Below are 19,219 nucleotides of genomic sequence, written 5' to 3'. Positions count from 1 at the left end.
GTTTTTGTGCCACTACCATATTGTTTTGATGATTGTAGCTTTGTAGTATAGTCTGAAGTCAGAGAGTCTGATTCCTCCAGCTCTGTTTTTCTTTGGGTATTGGGGGTCTTTTGTGTTTCCCTACAAATTTTAAAATATTTTTCTAGTTCTGTGAAAAAATGTCATTGGTATTTTGATAGGGATAGGGATTGCCTTAGGGTAGTATAGTCATTTTCACAGTATTGATTCTTCCGGTCCAGGAACATGGTATCTTTCCAGCTGTCTGTGTCATCTTCAGTTTCTTTCATCAATGTTTCATAGTTTCCAGAGTATAGGTCTAGGTCTTTTGCTTCTTTAGGTAGGTTTATTCCAAGGTGTTTTATTCTTTTTGATGTGATTATAAATAGGATTGTTTCCTTAATTTCTCTTTCTGGTCTTTTGTTAGCAATTTTTAGTTAAAAGGACCTGTTCCTATTTTAGAAACCAGTACTTAGTGATTTATCCTTCTCACACTTGTGTATTCACCTTAGGCCTAACCTAGGGTACCTCACTTCCAATTCTGATCCCAAATTTGTCCCAGAGGGCCTCAACCTTATAAATGCTCCTAGAATCTAACTTAACAGGCTTCTTTTTATTTGTTTATGTCCTTGCAGCCTTTGCACACCTGCCAACGCTGATGCAACATTTGGCCGATAACTACAAACACTGGAAGACATTAGACGACCTAAAGTGCAAAAGTCTGAGGCTTCCATCTGACAATTAAAGCCAGGACAGAGGCGGTGACCTCTGGATCTGCAAAGGGCACTGTGAATCACAGTAGTGTAAGAGGCATTCCTTCATAATGAAAATGACAGATGTAGGTTAAGGAGCTAATGTTTAATGTCTGACCTTGAATCATTCAACTTCCCAAATTTCATTTTTACAAAACTATGTTCTGTGAAGAAAAACATTAATATATGTTCTTTTGAACAATCACTTAGTGACAGAACGAACACATGGCAAAATCCATTGCCTTGCTCTAATCCTGTGTGCTCTCATCAAACCATGCAGCTGATTCACTGTAACTAGCAGGACACATGCAGCAAAGACTTGGTGCCCACGTGCCCACCATCTCTGTGGATGCGGGACCATGACGCTTTGCTAGTATTTAGCTCATCCTTTACCATGAAAGTCTCTATCACTGTTTGGCTTGACTATTTTCCTCAAGAGCATCAATCTAAAAGATGCCTAAGAATATCTAATTTTTAAAAACCTATATAAAATGAGCAGAACAGCTGGGACCAAACTGCTGATAAACTAGTTTCAGAGCCTCCATGGCTAGGTGGTTCTTCTGACTAATGGTGTGACACTCAAATCAGAATATAGCCTTGGCCTAGTGAGTGCCTTCTTTAGACTGGTATCAGCAGCCTGCATAGCCCTCTCTCCCAAAAAAGGGATTCATCCTAACAGAAAGCCATCCATGAAGGGGAAGGAAGTGACATCTTGTTTGGGGGTATTCAAAGAGCTTTATTTCTGGTTTGCAGAGGCAGTCACAAGGCACTACAGTGAGTATTATATACAAGCCATTAATCTGACTACCCTTGGACAAGCTTGTTTTTTAAAAAAATTTATATACATTTGCTGTTTAAAATTTTTTATTAGAGCAATCTAAATTTTCTGGGTTTAAGTCCACGGAGTATGTTGTGCCATGTTACCAAGGAGAGAGAGAAAGTTTCAAGGTTCAGATGTTTTTAACCTATCTATATTTATGATCATGCCATTTTGCTTTAATGATGTAAAAAAAAAAAGACTGCAAGATGTGTAAATATATCAGAAAGTAGGCGTATGGGGAAGCAGTAAATACTATTTTAAGCTATTAATTGTATGCTAAAAGCTTCTAAAGCACAAGTGCATATTTTTATACAGCTCTTTTCACAACCTTCTGTGATCTACATCAAGTCAGTCTTGAGATTTTCCCTTCTCTTTTACCAGCCAACCCTTCTGTGTCTTATAAATATTAGAGATTTAGCAAACAAGATCTTTGTTGTTCTTTTAGATTCTCTACTCCATGCTGCATTCCTGAGAGGTATAGACAGAGATTAAATTAACTGCACCAGTAGTTACTTTTTTCCAAATGAAAATCTGAATGCAGCGCACTTGGAACTAGTATCTGGGGGAAAAAATGACTTAATCCTACATAATGTGCCAATGCTTTTTTCTATGTTTTGTACCAAAAAATGCAAACATATATGACAATTCCATGCAAAGAAAGAAATGTACCTAAATTATTTTTGTTAGATGCTAAGAGAACTTGCTTGGTCAGGGGAGCAGCTAGCTTTGTATTGTAATGCTGCATTATGTAAATGTGATGAAAATGTTTTTGTGAAGTACTTGTAACTAAATTCCTACAGCCATTTTTCATTCCTAACAAACAGCTGTTTTTATTTTAACTCTTTGGCCTAAATTTTTCATAATTTCAAATTTTTGGTTAAGTGTTCTTTATTTCATGAGCCACACACTTTGTTTTCAGAACACATTAAATTCAGGATGTCAGAATCCCATTTTAAGGAGCTAAACAATTTGCCTAAGCTTCAGAAGCTTGCTTGAGACAACAATATCTTTTCCTGACCATCTCGCTTTTGGTTACATTTGGTAAGTGACATTCATTGGATGTCTGACATTTTTCTATATGAACATTATAGCTGACTCAGTTTCAAATTAATTTCATATTAACACTGCTAAAGCTAAAGCTTTAGCATACCTCTGCTCTTTACCAGTGTAATTTACTATGGTGTAATTTACCAGTGTAATTTACTATGGTGTAATCTTTCACTGAGTTGGTAATTACATAGTGCATTCCTAAAAATAGTTTATAAGAAATAGTCTTTTAGATGGTATGTGTATCAGATAGATATAAATTATTGTCTCTTATTTACTAATCAGTAAATAAGCTATTTACTAAAATATTCTCTGTTGAGGGGAGCCTTATTAATTTAGGAAAATAAAATCTCATTTAGAGAGAGGTCATATTACTGCTACTACTACTGAACCAGAAGTTATAAAACACTGTTGCCCAAACCAAAATAACACTATAATTTAATTAGGTTATTTTTTTACTTCCAATTTAAGATTTTAAAATTATGCTTGCCTTCAGAGTTAGGATGCCTCATCTATTCAATCTGAAGCCACTCAACTTGACAAAGATAAATACAGTGTCCCTGAAGTTTAGGCTCTTATGTGAATAAGCCAGAAAATGAAGTGATAAGGGTATTTTTAAGTAAAAATGACAAGGCCCAGTGTACAGATATTATATCTGGTGTTGCAAATATAATAGCACTGAAAGCTAAGCTAGGGAAGTGGGGAAAATGCATATACTATATATTGATGTCAGTTATAGTATTCTCCTAATCTGAAAGTTCAACTTTTAGCAGTAGTCTCCATACAACAAGTGAACAGCCATCAAGTATGAGTCCCTGCTAGATTCTCCTATCTCGTTGTTTTCGCCTATCTCTGACCTTAGGGCATTCATGAAATCAAAACCATCAAGTTTCTCTAAATTTTAATAACAGAGGGACTCATAGTGGTACTTACTTATGCTATCTGCTCCCCAAACTTACCTAGGATTTCTAACATCCCTTGTGAATAGATTGCTGTCACTTAATCCAGAACAAATCAGGAAAAGCAGTTAAGAATCTATGAATTCCTTTATAATTCATTGAATATCTTATACAATTCAAAAAGAGTTTATAAACTCATGACCTAATACTATAGACCCTCCAAAGAAAAAGCTAATTAGTAATAGGGTAAAGTCCATCTATGGAGAAAAATTAAAAGCCTAAAAATGACTGATCAATAATCTGATGCACTCAGACCAAAATGCATGTTGGCTTGGTTAGGAATCCTACCCATGTGCCAACTTCAGGGTGAGATTAGAGGTACCTCTGTGTAACACTCAATTATGCCATAATAACGATCTTGGCTAAAAGGCAGTGCTAATTTTTCTATTATAAAATGGAGGTTATGTAAATTTTATATTTCTCCATAAATCTGTTTTCATTGTGAATTAAAACAATGATTGTGAACATTACTTGGTTTTGCTCAAGGGGTGATCATATACGCCCTTCTCTCTCATTCATTATTTTTTTTCAAAGCTGTTCACTGATAATGGGAGCTGAGCTAACTAGAAAGGCTTACCTGACTGGGCCTTCAGCTTCCTCATTTAAAAGTATTATGGCACTCATCTGGCATAGATGACCATAGCTCATCCAGACTTTGCAGGTAGTTAATAACAGAAGCAACTGTCAAAGGTAAAACTAGTTAAAAATTTTTTTTACAAAGATTCCCTTAGGGTCTATGGATTCTATTAGGGGTGTGTGTGATGAATAAACCCAGAAAGTGTTCTTTGAGAAGTATCAGTCCTAACACATCAGCCCCCTTGTAGTTACTTCAATAGGATTCTTTCATCAGCAGTTTAACTCCACAGTTAGTTAGTTAAAACCACCCATTTTTTAATATATGGGACACTTTTTAATTTTTATCCTTTAGTACCAAAAAAGGGAGAAAGAGTACGCTAAGGCTGATGGGGTGATGAAGCTGATTTAATCTCAGGTAACTGCAAGAAACTACGTTAAGTAAAGCCTGTCTCAAGCATTTCATATTTGAGCCAATGGTAAGATGAATTGGCTCACTTCAACTAAATTTCAGTTAAATACTATCACTTCTATTTCTACCTCCTTCCAGGGTGGTCTAGATTCAAATTAAGACACTTAAAACACAGCATTCACCACTCAGACAGTTATTATGGAATCTTCATTTCCTCCAGGGAAGCATCAGCTTTCTAGACAGCGCAAGGTTTAAATTCAAGATATGCTACATCCTATTTATTCTTCAGTGGAGTTCTCATTTTTCTATAAAATATCTTCCATAATTAGCATGTATATTTATTTCCATTAAAGCAGGTTCCTTAAATAAGTATAAGAATGACAGATGGCCACATAGTTAAAATATACTAGTTTTGGATAACAAAGTCAGGTATTTCAAAATCCAGAAAGGCTAAATGAAAGAAACTAGATTTAAAAATCTAACTCCTGGTGATGGATTTAGTTAGAGGCAATATAGTAACACTAAAGACAGAGAGAGGCTCTGAGCACTATTCTTTTCATTAAGCATAAGATTATACAATTTCTGGTGTAAAATTTAAAGCAAAAAATTTTATATCTGTGAGGATACTGTGGTATAATTTAATTCTGCTTCGTCAGACAGTTGTGCTGAAGTCTGTACACTTCACTTTCTGAAAACTGACTGCCGAAATCAGACCCATTCCTACAATGGTTTCAGGTAACTTATGAGGAAAGTCAAATGAAAAACTTGTGCCATATTCTTTGGTGGATGTACTAATACCTCAGAAGCAAACCTGTTGCTGGTTTGCAGACCCCCCCTAAAAATTAAACAGAATTAAATAAATAATCAATATGGTAATGGTTTTCAGAGCATTATCCTATATTTGATGTTCGAGGTTCATGTACAGGTATTTTAATTCCCTAACCTAGACAGACAGATACAAGTCACCATTCTCCTCTAATTTTTGAAATAACTTTAAACTGCGCAATCCAGATTCTCGTTCTCCATTTTTCCAGAGAATAATGAGGTGATCAGCAGAACAAGTCACTAGTCCATGGTCTTCAAAGTACAGAAACATCTGTAGAAAAAAATTAATTACTGATTATAGGAAATTCAAGAAGAGAAGTGGCTAATACCAAGTAGACTAACGTAGGTCCTTGCTGAAATGCATACCTTGGAGAGCTCTTTGGATATGACTATGAAACTCTGTATCTTTCATGAGAAATTTAAGTGTGGGTGATAGTCACATACAAATAACAAATGCCAGACCCATATCTAATATTTTAATAATCAGAACGTTGTAAACGCTACTCAACTACAGAGCTGTAAAAGTTGTTTTTTTTTTTAATTCCCAAAGTGTCATCTAAATTTTACCATTATCTTAATTCTTGAAGAATAGGTTTTAAGATTTTTTTTTTTCAGTAGAAGTCCTGACAAACCTGCTTCATTTAATCATTTCTGCTGGCCTTGTTAATGTAAAAATGGCCACAATAAAATATCTGAATTCCAAGTTCTCCAGGATGAACAGTAGCTTTAGCTCTCTATATAAACAGAGAATAATCAATCCTTAGGCATTTACTGAGTGTTTTCTATATGCTTATAATCCCTATCTTCAAGAAGCTTCTAATTCAGCTGTGAAAACTGAATCTTAATTGAAACAGTAAGGGTATCAGTTAAAGACGATGTAATTAGGTACTAAGTAATATACTTCAGGCTATGATTTGCCACAGAAAAAGGAGGCACAGGTCAATACTAAATGAAATTGTCCGAAAAAGCTAACAAAGCATTAAACTCTCCAAATAAAAGTAAGCTCATGCCCAGTGAAGGGACAGGCTGGAAGTTAAGAACAAGAAAATGAAGTGTTGATGAGAAGGCAGCATGCATCCTATGGAGAGAGCTGGTGTAAGAGAGAAGATAAACGAAACTATGAAAAAGACGAGCTCCTCGAGGGAAAGAGTGAAATGAAAGAGAGAAATAGGATGTGAGCTTTCTGAGAAATAACTTATACATTTCTGAACGTAACTGCAAACAGTCCGAGCTGATGCTGCAGTAGTGAGAGGGGAGGGGCTATCAGAGCAGAATCCCTCAGGAGATGAGATGCACAAGTGAGAATCCGGTACACACAGGTGTATAGGGCTAGGCTGAGAGAGTCAGGACAAAGATTTTTTGAAAAAGAGAAAATTTAAGAAAGAGCCAAGATTTTCTCAATGAAGCCAAAGATACTTTAAAAAATAATTAAATGTCAACACTGCTACTCGGGCAAATTTCTAAGAATCTGACACTTCTATATAATGACAAATATGCCGCACCATTTAAAAACCTTCAATAGATTTTTAAAACCCACTCTTTAAAAAAGTTTAAAGGCCAAACTGCTTAGCCATACATTCAATCATCTGACCCCAAACTACTTTATCTCCTACTGTGTCCACTGACTGGAACACAGACCTCTGGGCTAGGCAACCTGCTCCTTGCCACTAAGTAGATTCTGTCTTTGCCCTCCTGTCTACTACATTCCATCTGCACAACTCCCGAAGTTAAAAAACAGAATGAAAACAACTGGGCTGCCTGTTAACAGGAAGGTGAAACTGAGTAAGACATGAGCACCCAACCTCAGGGAGCTTATGGCCACAAGACTGTCTTAACCTCCAAAGCATCAAGGTTCAGCTCAAGGCCCATCCATTATCTTCCACTAACCATTTTCTTCTAACTCCTGAGTATTCCACTACTAATCTGGGTCCATCATAAGCAACCTAGATTAACATCTTATTAAGTCTACCTATATTGTTCCTGTCTACTGAAATATAAGCTCCACAACAGCCAGGACTTTATTTTATATCCCTTTGTAAACTCTAATGTCCAGTATAGTGCCTGAAATACAGGATAATGCTCAATAATAAGGTGGTGTTGTGTTGCTGCTCTTAAGAATAAATGCACTTTCAAATGAAAAATTAATTTGTTCCTCCCTGGCTATGAAACAGAAGCATAATGTAAGAAATTCATTACTCAGGGCTGTGGTGATACTGTTACCAGTTGCAATTATCTCTTTACCTCGACTGGTCTTTTTCCTTCTTCATTACAGGCAGTGGTGCTGATAGTAAATATTAATGCATTTGAATTTATAAAAAGTTAGAACTGGATGCACTCTATAATTCTGAACTCCACGATGATAATCAAGACACTGGGTTTTACTAAAGCTAACTAATTATTATCCTTCAAAACGAAGTAAAACAGACTTCTATTCATGAATTTGATAATGTCCCCTGGAATTAGATTCTGTAAGGTTTTACCTCTACATATATAAGCACACTTCTCCATGTATCCTCTGTATTAACTACCATTTAACAGTATTTACTACTCTTATATATTCAACACTGTCCTTATTGTCAGCTGTCTACCTACATCTCATACGTAAAGTTAATTAAGCCAGTTTTTAGAAGCAAGACATTCCTCCTTCAAATCATTTCTCTGTATAGGGAGATCTTTACCACACATACTAAAACCCATCCCACTCCATGTTTAGAATCAGCAAAAACTTACTGATAAGAGAAGGTTTAGGTCTTTATGAGACCAAATGAGATGCAAAAAGCAAGACTCCCCTGGACACGTCTATGCTTATTAAAAACAATACCTCCACAGATGATGAGTGTCCAATTAAATCTCCAATAAGCTCTAGTGAACAGGAAGTGGCATTTTCTTGTTGCTTTTTAACAGGATGGCTGGCTTGTTTATTTACTCTTCCAAATCCCCACATGTTAAAAAAACCTAGAAAAACACAATCATTTTAGTCATTCTCAAAATTAGTATGCTCTTTTCTTAACAGGCTTCCCCTATGGCTCAGCTGGTAAAGAATCCGCCTGCAATGCGGGAGACCTGGGTTGATTCCTGGGTTGGAAAGATCCCCTGGAAAAGGGAACAGCTACCCACTCCAATATTCTGGCCTGGAAAATTCCATGGACCGTATAGTCCATGGAGTCGCAAAGAGCTGGACACAGCTGAGTGACTTTCCCTTTCCTTAACAATAATAATGTAAGATCAGAAAAACAAAACTTAAATGCAAAGGCATTTCTCACTTATTTTAGTCAAGGGCTAAGTGAGCAGATGATACCAGGCACTATGCTAGGGTTTTTTCACTATGTTACTTCATTTCCTCTTAGCTACCCACGTTTGTTGCTCAGCTCTTCTTACTGCCCCTACTCAAGCACTGCTGAAGGTGTGTTAACATGAGAAAAAGGCAATGGAAGTCAAAGTGGAGAGAAATGAAAGGGCTGAATGGCCGTGTGGGGGCGGGAAGGTCACAACTTAAGGATAGACAAAAAACAACATGTGACAATACCCTATGACTTCAAATAACCAGAAGAAACTCTGAGGCTACTGGCATTTGATTGCTTATGCGAAGGTTGCTAATTAACCAGGATTTTGTTTTTCAAATCAAGCATCAGAAAATCAACAGCTCAAAAGATTAATGACATAAACACAAAAGTGTTTGTTTATAAATTGAGTTCAATGTTAATGCTTCAAGGCTGAAGAACTTTGATGCCTGATGGTACGCATTATATTTATATACCAGACATAATTACAATACATTAATAAATAGCTAATTAGGCCATTTGGTCAGTCAGGCAAGAATACTGAAGTAGCCACTTCAGTATCCTCCAGGAGATCTTTCCAACCCAGGGATCTTTCCAACCCAGGGATCAAACCTGGGTCTTCTGCATTGCAGGCAGAGTCTTTACAGTCTGAGCCACCAGGGGAAGCCCATTTGATCAGTCAGATCAGTTAGCTTCCCCTCAAAGAATCCTAGCTGACTTGAAATAAACAGGCGGTCCCTACAGTAAATATTAACATGTGAATGCCCCATCCCGATTCCCAAACGCTTCATGTAAACATGCTTATTTGGAGCACACTGTGTATCATTCCTGTGGTTACACATAACTGCCTTTCGTCTGTCTTTCATATGAGAAAAAAGCAAGACCACCTTTTTGAGAGAAGATACACACCCGTTGGCACTGGCTCTACTGAAAGCTGCTGTTTTTCTCGTAGCTCCCAAATGCGTACACTGCCATCTTCTGAGCATGAGATGACCTGCCTGTCAGAAGAGAGAGAGCGCGCCATGGAGGGCAAGTGCTCGAAGTGCAGGGAAAACCATCAGTGCAACCTTTATCTGCTTTCATCCAGCTCTGGGCAGGAGCTGATTAAAAAATCACACTTTAACATGGCTTTACAATGCAAAGTAAAACACTCCTCAGGAAAGGCATGCATTATAGTGTGAGACTAGCTCAAATGTTACAAACATGTATCACTTCCATTTCTAAAAATGCATGCAGGAAAACAAGTTATGAATTACACACTCACAATATCCTGAGAAGCCCCATTGCTGTGTCTCACCTCTCACTCTGAAAGTATCCTGCAGAGTAAATACTGCTGTGCTGTGCTTAAGTTGCTCAGTCATGTCCAACTCTCTGCAACCCCACAGACTGTAGCCCACCAGGTTCCTCTGTCCATGGGATTCTCCAGGCCTGAATACTGGAGTGGGTTGCCATGCCCTCCTCAAGGGGATCTTCCCAACCCAGGGATCCAACCCAGGCCTCCCACATTGCAGGCAGATTCTTTGTCATCTGAGCCACCAGGGAAGCCCAAGAACACTGGAGTGGGTAGCCTGTCCCTTCTCCAGAGGAACTTCCGGGGTCTCCTGCACTGCAGGCAGATTCTTTACCAGCTGAGCCACCAGGAAAGCCCCGAAAATACTATCATTTCCTTCATATAATTCATCCCTAGAAGCTCAATGGCCACATCTGCCCTGAGAGGAAAGCCCTCAGTTAGTAGCCTCGGCCAACAAGGAGACCACCATTTAATTCTGGCCATAAGCAACACCACCAAAAAGGTGGCTTTGTGGAAAATAGTAAAAAATTAGAACATACTGCCCCAAAGTCTTCTAACTATTAAAATAAATACCAAATTTTAAATTCTCTCTTCTTACAATGAAATTCAGTATAATTTGTGAACACTTCTGTTTGTAAATTTTGCAATATATTGCCACAAACTCTTCTGTTAGAGACAGCCATAGGGTATTCTCCGTTTTCAAAAGAACCTGTTGGTCAAGGAACACAGCCAGGTGACTTTGCCCCTTGAGCACTGGTGGCCCTGGGAGCTATGCATTTCTTCTACCTGTTACCAGGCAGATGGAAGCTCGTACCTGTTTGGGAGTCTGGCAACGTGCAGGACACTGGAGTCATGTGCAGTTTTCTGGCAGGCAATCACGCGCTTCATTTGAAGGTTATACACGTATAAACCCCTTCCAACTGCAACAAATACATTCTGGGGGAGATGAAAGTTCGGAAATGTACATAAAACTAACACCACTACCCGGAGTAACAGATTTCCAGCCTTGGTGTGAGATCACAAAGTCGCTGTTACCTTCCCTATGCCTAGCCTTCAGCCCAAATTACTGTACTGCCCTCTAAAGTCCAAAACTATCAAAGCACAAAAGAAAGCTCAGCATTTAGAAGGTCGAAGGACACGACTGCTAATACAGAGCGAACTCTGTGTATCACACCCTGCAGCATCCCTGGCTTCCTTACTGAAACATGACAGCTAGAGCAGGGGCTGTGGCTGGAAGACTGGTGCAGTGGAGGTGGAGCTGCTGGGGTACAACCCGGGTTTTCATTCACATAATACTGTATCGCTGGGGAACTACTTAGCTTCTTCTACCTGAAAAATGTGAGCAAAATTACTTGGGCTCCACAGCTTAAGCATCCCAAGAACTATGAAGTATACAAAACAGCATATGCTAGAGTGGCAGAGATAGATAGATAGATAGATATATATAGTGGTTTCACAAAGACATTTTTTCCAGTTCTACTAAATTTCCATTTTTCCTTTCTACTAAAACAGCTTTCATCTTTTGAAAGTGCTTTCACCAATATTTATCTTACTTCAGCTTCACAACATCTCACTAATGTAGGAAAAGCTATTTTGCAGCATAACAAGTCAAAATAAAAGATTAAAGTCACACAAAAAATTAAGACATGAGAGGTGGTGTTGGAATTCAGGTCACGTTACTCCAGTTCCTTATTCTTGCCTCGTACCATACCACATAGCTTCTGAACCTATTTTGCAAACCACTAGACTTCTGCTGGCTCTCGTCTAAGAATCATTTATTCTTACTCAGCAGGTATGCCAGTGAGACAGACCTTTCAAAAATCCTTTTCCCTTTCTGTTCTTACTAGAGAAAACTTCTCATGCAACCTCAAAGGTTAAAATGCCAACTCAGACCTATAGTATCTCAACCAAACGTGCCTCCAAGGCTTACCAGACTCTAAATCTTACCATACTCTAAATGACTCCCTTGACCCTCAGGACTGGTGTTCTGCACACAGCAACGCTAGCTAAGGCCCAGTGCCATGCACAAAAATAGAAACACCTGGCCAGCTTGCTAAAATCGGGAGCCCTGGGAAACATTCAGTGCAAAGAAACCCCAGAAACTAGTTTATATGGACCAAGAAATCTGTGTAGAGTTCAAATGCTTTATCAAAACCCACAAAATTATCAATACAACTAGAGAATTAATAAGCTCTGGGGCAGTATTTACTCAACAGAATCACTCTATCAATCACTTGTTATCAACAATAACTGACCCCCTTGTAGAAAAGAAGACAAACTCTTATAAAGAAAGAAAATGAGGGAAAACTGAGTAATGCTTTATTAAGCATTTAATAAACATCAATCAAAAATTAAAGATTAAAGAGAATGCAAAATGAAAAAACTTTAAGCACTAATTTACAACATTGTTGTAAATTACAACAATGAGAAAAAGGTATCAAATTAAAAATATAATTTTTAGGGCTACAACTCTTAGAAATCTAGTTTTTATCTTGACTGAGACTATTGTTTTTATCATATATATATTTACTCTTTTTTCCCCGAAAGTAAAGTTAGAATATAAAGAAACTTCATCTTTAGGTAGAACAATGTTCTCTATCTATTCTTACTCTATTTTGGTTTGGTTTTTAAAGTAACAGAGATTCAAAGAAAGCAAAAAAAAAAAGTGGACCACACTCTCTCCATCTAGAATACTATTATTCATTTTTAAAATAAAAATTAGAAAACATACAATTGTAAGATTTAAACAGTATAGGCAGGCACAAAATAAAGTGAGGAAACAGCTTCCTCCAACCCCTTTCCTCAAAGCTTTTACAACCCAAACATTTCTTGTGATTAGATTTAGAAAAATAACCCCATTTTAAACATATTTTCTAAGCTCCTAAAGCTAAAAGAAGAGATGTTCAGATCAGAGCCAAGATGCAGAAATCCATTGGTACTAATCTCTTACTGCAAAAAAAGATGTAAAGTGCTTCAAGAGCAACTGGCCTGAAGGACTGAAATCTGTAATTGTCACACAATCACCTTGCCCCAGGATGCTAGAAGACTAAAAGAAAGGCATTCCTGAAGTTTTTAATTCCCTTTATTTCTCCAGGAAATGCACCGGAATCTTCAAAAGGATTCTTTCTCAAAGTGTTCCTTAAAACAATTTTAAGCATTATCCTCAGATCCTATGAGAATACTTAATACAGCTCAAAATTTCAATGGGTTCTAAAATCTGTGGCCATTTAATCACCTTCTTGCCTCAAAGATAAGAGGCAAGGATGTGGTAAAAGATTAAAATGCTTTTTTTAAAGCAAATGATGTAATCTTCGAAATACATCAAAACATTTTAAAGCACAACTTGGATGCAAGGAATGACACCTTTCTATATCATGAGATTAAATTTTCCCAATTAGAAACTGAGTTTAGTAAAAGATGTTAAGATTACAGAAATTTTTCTCAACTTTTTTACCTCTTCATCCCATGTGAGATGATGAATAGAAACATCATTTGGCTTTTGACAGAGTTTTATTTCCCGCTGAGCATCCAGCTGTGGAGATGGGTCCCAGAAGTTGCGTTCGCAGGCCTGCACGGTCCAGCCCAGGGTGTCCCAGACGATGAGTTCCCCAACATGGGAGCCAGATACAAAACTCACATCTAGGCAGAGTTCATATGTCTCTTTATTGATCATTTACCTAGGCTACAGTAAAAATGAAGGAACTGCCCAGTAGTGTTGCTCTATGAAATCACAGTATTAACAACAGGGAGGTAACTCGACAAGCCAAGCAGGAAGATTAACAGAACCAACTGGAAATAGACTCAAATTTACTTACACATTTAGCAAATGATAGTAACTGCTTTTCAATTCAATGAAGAAAGAAATAAGCCATGCTGGAATACTTGGTTAAGTATTTGGGGAACAAAGACAAAAGGATTTTACCTTGGATCATATACAGTTAAGAAAAAGTCACACTTCTCTTTCTCCCGTACTCCCACACCCACAACATGCCTGACACCAGATGTGTGGGGGTTTCCCCACAGCAGGCAATTATGCAACACCAGCCGAATACCCCTACAATTTAACTCAGCTTTGGCCATATCTACCTGGGAATAATGTCAGTTCCCACAGGTTAAGGACTCAGTCCTGCAGGACTTCTCTCACTTCAGATGCTAATTGCAAATCCAGGCTGTTACCTGTGTTTCTAACTGGCTGTAAGCTGAAGAGTCCCACATCCCCTCCTCAGGTTCAGTTAACATGCTAGAGCAGCTCACAAAACTCAGGAAAACAGTCTACCTACTGTTCACCACTTTATCATACAGGGTATGCCGAAAGGCAGATGAACCTCCTGAGGGAGGAGGCACACAGGGCAACGGGTGTGGAGGCGTCTCAGAGCAGCCAGGCCCTCTCCAGGCAGGCCACTCGTGTTCAGCGACCCAGAAGCTCTCTGAACCCCACACTGCTGGAATTTTTACGGGAACTTCATCACACACACATGATCTGTCTAATGACTATCTAAAGATATCTGAAACCAATTGGGGACTGAATAAATAAATAAGACATCCATGAAACAGTAATGCTGTTATCAAAAACTAAGTTGTAAAAGTATGTTATGTTAATACAGAAATATAGTCTATGGGGTCACACAGAGTCGGACACGACTGAAGTGACTTAGCAACAACAATGCTGTTACAAAAAGCACACCATATGTATACATGCCCACAAAAACACCTAGAAGGACATGGACCCGTACTTAATACTACATGAATGATGTTCATTTTCATTTTTACATTTTTAATGTTTCTATTTCCTCATTTTTCTATTATGACTGTATTATTTGCACAATAACAAGTTTTTAAAATGTTTAATGAAAATGAAATTAGTGGACTAAGGCACTTCACAAAGTATACATTTAAGGAAAATGTACAACTGCTAAGACTGAAAAGGTGGAAGGTGGAGCAGAACAGCGTACTGTGAGTCTAGAAACTCGAGTTTTAATTTTGACTCAGCCTGTTACTAGCCATGTAGCTGGCCTTCAGAAAGTCATTTAATCTTTTTCTATCTTGGATTTCTTAAGCATTAAATGAAGATGATCGTAGAAATAAAATTAAATAATAAATATGTAGACATTTTAAAGACACTGAATGTTATCTTTTGAGTCCCTGGTATTATTTTGAGCCCCTGGTATTATTTCATATTAATAGTATTAAAACATGTAATTTAGGAATACATGGATGAGCAATTATGATTTAATTATCTCATTTATCAAATATACCAGGACAGAGATCTCTAATAACTAGACGAACAATCTCTTCAAAATAAAGAATTATCACCAATCATACAGGTAAATAGTATTTTTCCCTGGTTCCAAGTCCAGTTTCCATAGTTTATTAACAGACTCTCTGGAATTCAATCTGTGAAGAATTAAGTTCATTTCTCATCTGTGGAGAGAAAAGAGGCTTGTAGGTCTACTAGTGGGAAAGTTAAGACGGCAGTAATCTTTCCATGGCCTTCTTTTCCATCCCCTTCTCTCCTCTTTTCAATCTCACTCAAGCTACAGAAGAACCAGAGACATTAACAAGTGAAGATTCTTGACTCCAGCTCTGCACGTGTCATCATACCGGAGCTAACCTTCTGAGACCACACAGCTGCCTGCTCTGATCTCCTCCAAGTGTCTGTAATTCATCTAAGCAATAGAAGCAAAGTACTTGAGCCCACTTACAATTTTTCACTAGAAACGAAATGCTGACACTGACCTGAGTCGGTGCAGTTTACTGCTGTGTAAATTATCCCAAACTGGTCATTCAAAATGTTTCACACCAAACAGCCTCAATGATGTATTGTATGAGGATGGACTTTGATCCTTAGGCAAGTATCAGAAGTCACTTAGTATGAAAATCTCAGCTGAAACCTGTCTACCCATCCCTCAGAAGTACTAATACTACCATATCATGCTGTCAGTATAAAACAAGAAAAGGAATAAAATAAAGCGGCAGCACCTAGAGCCGTCTGCCAGAAGAGTTAAGCAAGGTTACCTTGTATGTTGGTCTTAGACAATCTCTGCAGAGGCATTCAGAGCTCTTGGGCAAACCCGGTATTCACTATCCACATTTGTGGGAATTCTGCTACAAACAAACGTTCTGCTAAGGTTGTCCTAGCGCCAACTCACTGAACGTGCACTTTCCCTGTGAGTTATAAACTCAGTAACTGGCCACATTTTGACTGGTAATTGGTGGGGATAAAGCAGCAGGGCTGAGGGTGCAACTGGGAACCGTACAACATAATCATTTCAGGGCGGCTAAATCTGCAGCATGGCAGACACACCCGTTATGAGAGACCGCCACAGCATCATTCTCCAATGTTGCCAGACCACTCGTCCATATATGATTCCTAAATATGCTTTTGGCTTGCTAGCATTCTGTAGTGTAATTTTATAGTCATGGAATTCGTGAAGTAAAAAGTACTAGGGGTTTTCTGTAATTTCCATTAACAAATTATTTTTTGCCTTAGCTTTCCCTTTTCCTTTCCTTAAGATGTTGGCAAAGAAAGACTTGACAAGAGCATTCTTAATGAAACTGTTCTGAGTATCTCTGTAGATACAGAGGTGTACAGAGAAGTGCCATGAAGCTGAGGCTCCCTCAGTAACATCTCCTCAACTTCATTATGGAAATATGCCAGGTCCTGGTCCCAATACTTCCCTGCTAAAACGGGACAACTAGGTATGACCACTGTAACGGCCAGGACACTGCTGTGCTCTTCTCAACAGCTCCAGCCTTGGGGCTGCTGGCTCAGTGTCAGAGGGACTTCCAAAGAAGAACTTGCCTTCTGGGCTGCCACCATGGCTAAAGGAAAAAGAGTCCCCTGAAAAAGACAAAAGGGGTGCTCTCACATTGTTATTTCTATCATACAGATAATCTAGTCCTCAGAAAGACTTGCAGCTGGGTTGAACAAGCTATTAGAGAGGAAGTTTCTGGAGTTGGGAGGGCCATTCTCCCTGATGTAATTGAAAATGTGACTGAACGGCCTACAGATGGAGACTACACTTAGTACTGTTGGCGGCCCTTTCCCTTCACCTCATGTCTCTTCAAAGTATTGCTCAGAAAGAGCCAGCCTAGGTCAGGGGGTGCAGTGCCCTCCCCTACAACATATTCACAGCATCCTTACAGGACCCTCTTACAGACTCCTCCAGACTATCAAACTGCAGCCACCCAAGAGCCCTCGCGTCTGACCTCAGAGCCCAGACTACCCAGGAGAGCTCTGATGATATAAGGTATCAGTCTATTTGAAAGTGAAGTAGCTAAATCCCAGGATTTGTGGTCTGTGATCCTATCCTGTCATCTGATGTCAGGTTCGCCTCACAGGAGATACTCATTAAAATCATGATAAAGCCAAATACAAAGTCTGGCAAACCAAACACACAGCCATGAGGAAGGGCAGGTATGATCCATTTCTGCAGACCTTTAGTTTGGTGTTATTCTCTGGTTCTTCAATGATGGACTGAATCCAGCTCATTCTACTGTAAATAGAGTGGTATATAATTTTGTCCTGTGTGACCTTCAAAAGAGAAAAGAGCCAGAACCATTTGCCCCCAAAGCCAAAATGCTACCAAGCATTAGTACTGATAGCCTACGACAATCATCCCACAGCTGCCAAGTAACCGCTGAGGTAAGTATGCTGTCTCCTCCATCACCCCTTTTCTCTGCCCAACTCCATCCTTCCCCTGAGCCTAAATCTAAGACCTACCAATCTATGAGACTTGATGAATTCTACTGGTTTAAACCTCAGAAAATAACACTGCCACTCTCTCCTTATTAATAGCATCATTTTCATGATGGTAATTCTAGAATCCTACGACAAAACAAGACTAAAGTTCAAAACAGGTTAACAAGTAAAAAATTTTACATAATATAAACACGGACACAATGAGCTTACCACTGACATTAACCAGTGAGAGAATATTATCTTGGTGATCAAGGAGGCGCTTAACTTCAAGAATATCCCATCCTGGTGATCCCTCTGTGGCTGCTACCAACCTGAAAATTACTAAATGAAAAGACCGATATAATTTTACTGAAATAGTCAAAGAAGATAAAGTTCCATTTCTGCTCAAAAAACTAATATTTCACTAAGTGACAAATACCTAAAATACTGAAAAAGCCCATCTCCAAAGACAGTCTCGTTCATACCACTTTCTTTCTCTCAGATCCTTGAGATGTCTGCGATGATCTACTAAAATCCCAAGTGTAGCCTCAGAGCTCTGTTCCTTCTTCTAAACCCCCAGCACCCATTAAGTCCCAGCCTCCCTAAGCCTTCAGTGCATGACCCGCTCTCCCACCGTATTCTCTCCTGAGCCAGCACTGGTCCGGACCCCTGAACCACCCCCAACCATTAGCCTTCTCTCCTCATGCCAGGCCAGTAAATACTGCTGCAAAATAAGCTATAAATTTGTGCTTAACTTCAAATCGGTGAAGACTTCAGCAGTTGTTACTTATTTACTTTTCTTGATATCTAAGCTTACACCATTAAATTACAAATTCTCTGAGAAGATATGCCTTATAATTTTTGTGTGTTATACAGTTCTTTTGGACTATAGTGTTGCTTTATTCAACTGAGTTTAACAAACAGTTTTATATAAACTTGTATTAATCCTAACATTAATCAGTGTAGAAAATTCAAAATCAAATCAACTGGAAAGATTCGATAAACAAACATTTACTGAACACTTATTATGATGGTCCAGGAACTTAGATATTATATGTGACTAGGTTCCAGTTACTGCCCTGAAATACTCATCGAGACTGGGAGTGAGACTTATTAACAAGCTCAGAATCGATGTAGTCGGTGCTATAGTAGGCCCCAGCACCAAGTGCTGTGGCGGCTCACAGTTTAGAAAAACTAGTATCTCAGAGGTCATGTTCCTCCCAAGTGATGGCTTATTACTAAGTTGCTCTTCTTTCTCACACTTCTCTCTGGAAAACAGGTCACACCACATTTCCTTCTATGTCTCTGGGCACATTTTACCAAATGACAAACCTCTACAAAGGTTATTTAATACTGATAGCCATTGACACTGTGGCTGTCAGATGAAGGTCTTAGAAACTGTGGTTGTCTATCAGAAAGGGGACTCTTTCTGATACCTAGCAAAGTAGAGTGAAAATTCTCCTTTAGTTGGAATACTACCAAATGATGCTGAGATCGAGATTACAGAATAACAAGCAGGCACTGTACTGTTTAATCCAACTAACAGGAAGAACAAACTGAAACAGTGACCAGAAAACTACG

General features: G+C 38.6%; 2 protein-coding genes across 10 annotated transcripts in view; one reads left to right on the top strand and one right to left on the bottom strand.

Moving 5' to 3' along the window:
* Nucleotides 1-2,519, top strand: part of PDE8B (phosphodiesterase 8B) — a 223,023-nt gene extending 220,504 nt beyond the window's left edge. For all 9 annotated transcript variants that reach the window (XM_068965369.1, XM_068965374.1, XM_068965367.1 and 6 more), the window contains one exon: nucleotides 633-2,519. In XM_068965369.1, the coding sequence (XP_068821470.1) occupies nucleotides 633-742 (110 nt within the window). In that variant the 3' untranslated portion in view covers nucleotides 743-2,519. The remainder of the gene's footprint in view (nucleotides 1-632) is intronic.
* A 2,196-nt stretch (nucleotides 2,520-4,715) lies between these two features.
* The window catches only part of WDR41 (WD repeat domain 41), a 47,531-nt gene continuing 33,027 nt past the window's right edge, over nucleotides 4,716-19,219 (bottom strand). Inside the window, exons 8-13 of the mRNA XM_068964293.1 lie at nucleotides 17,870-17,980; nucleotides 13,412-13,596; nucleotides 10,772-10,893; nucleotides 9,576-9,664; nucleotides 8,207-8,340; nucleotides 4,716-5,656 (exon numbers count right to left, since the gene is read on the bottom strand). Of these exons, the coding sequence (XP_068820394.1) occupies nucleotides 5,504-5,656; nucleotides 8,207-8,340; nucleotides 9,576-9,664; nucleotides 10,772-10,893; nucleotides 13,412-13,596; nucleotides 17,870-17,980 (794 nt within the window). The 3' untranslated portion in view covers nucleotides 4,716-5,503. The remainder of the gene's footprint in view (nucleotides 5,657-8,206; nucleotides 8,341-9,575; nucleotides 9,665-10,771; nucleotides 10,894-13,411; nucleotides 13,597-17,869; nucleotides 17,981-19,219) is intronic.

This window comes from Capricornis sumatraensis, chromosome 2 (genome assembly GCF_032405125.1).
Source record: "Capricornis sumatraensis isolate serow.1 chromosome 2, serow.2, whole genome shotgun sequence".
In the NCBI taxonomy this organism is placed as follows: Eukaryota; Metazoa; Chordata; class Mammalia; order Artiodactyla; family Bovidae; genus Capricornis; species Capricornis sumatraensis.
Note: the sequence above shows the minus strand (reverse complement) of the source record. Positions and strands in the feature narration are given on the sequence as shown.